Here is a 2,505-nt window from a genome sequence, read left to right as displayed (position 1 = left end):
AGAGGAACTGATCTCTGCTACCTAAAGAACAGTTGTAATTTTGAGTGATCTCCAGCCCTCACCTGGAGATTGGCCACGATGGTTCCCCAGAAGGGAATAGTTGGTTTGGAGGGTGGAGTCTATGGCTTTGTACCTATCCGAGGTCCCACACCTCCTGAAACCTCACCCTCTCCAGGCTCCATCCCTCATATCTCCAGAAATTTCCCACCTGGAGTTGGTAACCCTATCTCTTTCCCAGCCAATCATCAACCTACCTTTATTTCCCCCTCACTCTTCAGCTTTCCACCCCCCACACACCTGCAGCCTCTCCCGTGCTCTGAAGCCCTGACTGCTACGTCACATTGGCTGTCATATGGGGGCCACCTCAGCAGTATATAAGGATACAGAGCCCACCATTTTCTCCAGGGGAACTGATCTCTGCCATCTGGAAAGCAGTTGTAATTCTGAGTGATCTCCAGCCCTCACCTGGAGATTGGACACATTTTACCTCGGAACAGAAAACTGTTTAGAATGTTAGAGGCAAAAGCCAATCAAGTCGCATATGCAAACAACCTCTGTGTTCCAAGGCAAAGGCCAATGAGGCTGCATATGCAAATAACCTGTGTTCTGACTGGCTATGGGGGGGGAGAGGAACAGCAAAATGTTTAGAATGTTGGAGGCAGGACTCAGGCAAAGCAGCCAGTGAATAGGGAGACCCTCTGAATGACAGATCAGAGAGCGAACTGATTTTGGAGCGTGTGGAATGTTCTAGAGAAGTGCCACCACCATTCGGCTTTTATTTATAAGGGAGATTTTTAGGGGTGAGACGGCCACAGGTGCAAATGAGATCATGGAAGCTTCAAGACTGAGCCCCAGAGGGAGTTTGGCAATCCCATTCCCTCCCATTCGCCCAAGGAACCCTTGGGGGCAGTGAGAGCTTGCTTGGACTGTGGGCACACACTGGCTGCAGAAGGTGGCAGTCACAGGTCTTGGTAACGCCCCTGATTGGCCAAACTGGATCAGGCCAGCTGAGGGCCATTTGGCATAAAGCAAGCCCATTCTTCTGATTTTGTACCTTTTGACTAGTGAGAGTCTTGCTTGGACAGAATTCTTGCATCTTGGATTTTGGGCTAACTTTACCTGGACTCTGTGCTTCAGTCTGGTCAGGCAACATCCGGGTCAGAGGACCAAAAACCCTGCGTATTTTAGGTTAGCTATTTAGACTTTATTGTTTCCTTTCCTGCCTTGCAGTGCTCTTAATACTTTTTGCACATTTCTTTAATAAACCTTATGAACCCACTCCTCAAACACCTTTTTGGATCTGTTTATTACTGGCTGCTCTTTGTGAGCCAATATGTGCCTGACCGGGAGCAGGGGAATAGTGTTATATTATGTATGTAATGTTTACTATTATGCTACATTAAAAGTTACAAGCCAGCAAGCAGCAACAGCCCTCAGCCTGAGAGAGCTTTGCACCAAAGTGAAATTCTGAGCAGAAGGAGGCCATGTCAGAAAGTCTCCCGTGCTGGGGAAACGAGGCACAGCAAGAGCCCTGCCGGATCAGGTCCAGAGAGGATCCGCCCAGCCCACCCTCTAGTTTCCAAACTCGGGACAACCAGATGTGTCCGGCAGAGGAAGGGGGGTGCCCTTCCACACATTAAGCGGGATGTCTGAAGTTTCTGCCAGGCTGACCAAATCCCAGATCGCTCTCAGGTCCCTGCATTTAATTTCACTGAATACCCATCATTGCTTGCATTTCAACTAGGATTGCTTTCACTGGACTGAATCTACGGAGCAGCCGAGAAGAATCTCCAGCTCTTCCACATCCAGATCCACGAAGACCTCTTACCTCCTTCTCTTGGGCCCGGGCCGCCTCCTGCAGAGGATCTCTGGGCTCCTGGGACCTGCCGCAGACCGCGCAGAGGAGCTCCAGGGGCTCCCCGTGCTTCTTCTCGCAGACTCCCTCCTTCCCACCGGCCTCTTTCCCCTCCTGCAGAGCGAATCTTTTGATTATTTCCACAAAGTTGGCCAGCTGCAGGTTGGGGCGGAGGTTCTTGGGCTGAGCTCTTCCCCTGCACTGGGGGCAGGAAGGCTCGGACGAGGCCCCCGGCTCCCCCCAGCTGCGATTCAGGCAGGCCCGGCAGAAGTTGTGGCCGCACTCGGCGATGGTCACCGGGTCCTGGAAATAGTCCAGGCAGACGGAGCAAGAGGCCTCCTCGCAGAGCTCCTTCAGGGGACCCGCCGCCGCCATGGCTGCGCAGTACCTCCACAAAGGCTGGAGAGAAACGGAGAGAAAAGAACAGAAGTAGTTTCGGTTTTCTTCCGCTTCCCAAAGCAGCCAGAGGGGCGTCTCCCTTCCTGCAAATTAGTTCTCTGCCGGCGCCCAATCAGCGGCCGGGCTGCAAAACCATCCCAAGCTTATTTTGCACCCTAGGGGAGGATCCCTTCTGGCGTTGTAAAACACATTAAAAGCAGCACACAGACCAAATAATCCAGAAAGGAAGTAAATTCTACTCAAGTTTAATG

General features: G+C 51.8%; 1 protein-coding gene across 1 annotated transcript in view; it reads right to left on the bottom strand.

Annotated features, from left to right (window-relative positions):
* LOC107109930 (tripartite motif-containing protein 7-like) overlaps positions 1–2,242 on the bottom strand; it is an 18,558-nt gene extending 16,316 nt beyond the window's left edge. Inside the window, exon 1 of the mRNA XM_015410640.1 lies at positions 1,829–2,242. Within this exon, the coding sequence (XP_015266126.1) occupies positions 1,829–2,230 (402 nt within the window). The 5' untranslated portion in view covers positions 2,231–2,242. The remainder of the gene's footprint in view (positions 1–1,828) is intronic.
* Between the last annotated feature and the right edge of the window lie 263 nt (positions 2,243–2,505).

Source organism: Gekko japonicus, unplaced genomic scaffold, assembly GCF_001447785.1.
Source record: "Gekko japonicus isolate JY-2015 unplaced genomic scaffold, Gekko_japonicus_V1.1 scaffold4292, whole genome shotgun sequence".
NCBI classification, from domain to species: Eukaryota; Metazoa; Chordata; class Lepidosauria; order Squamata; family Gekkonidae; genus Gekko; species Gekko japonicus.
The sequence above is the reverse complement of the archived record's forward strand: the minus strand, read 5'-3'. Positions and strand labels throughout refer to the sequence as shown.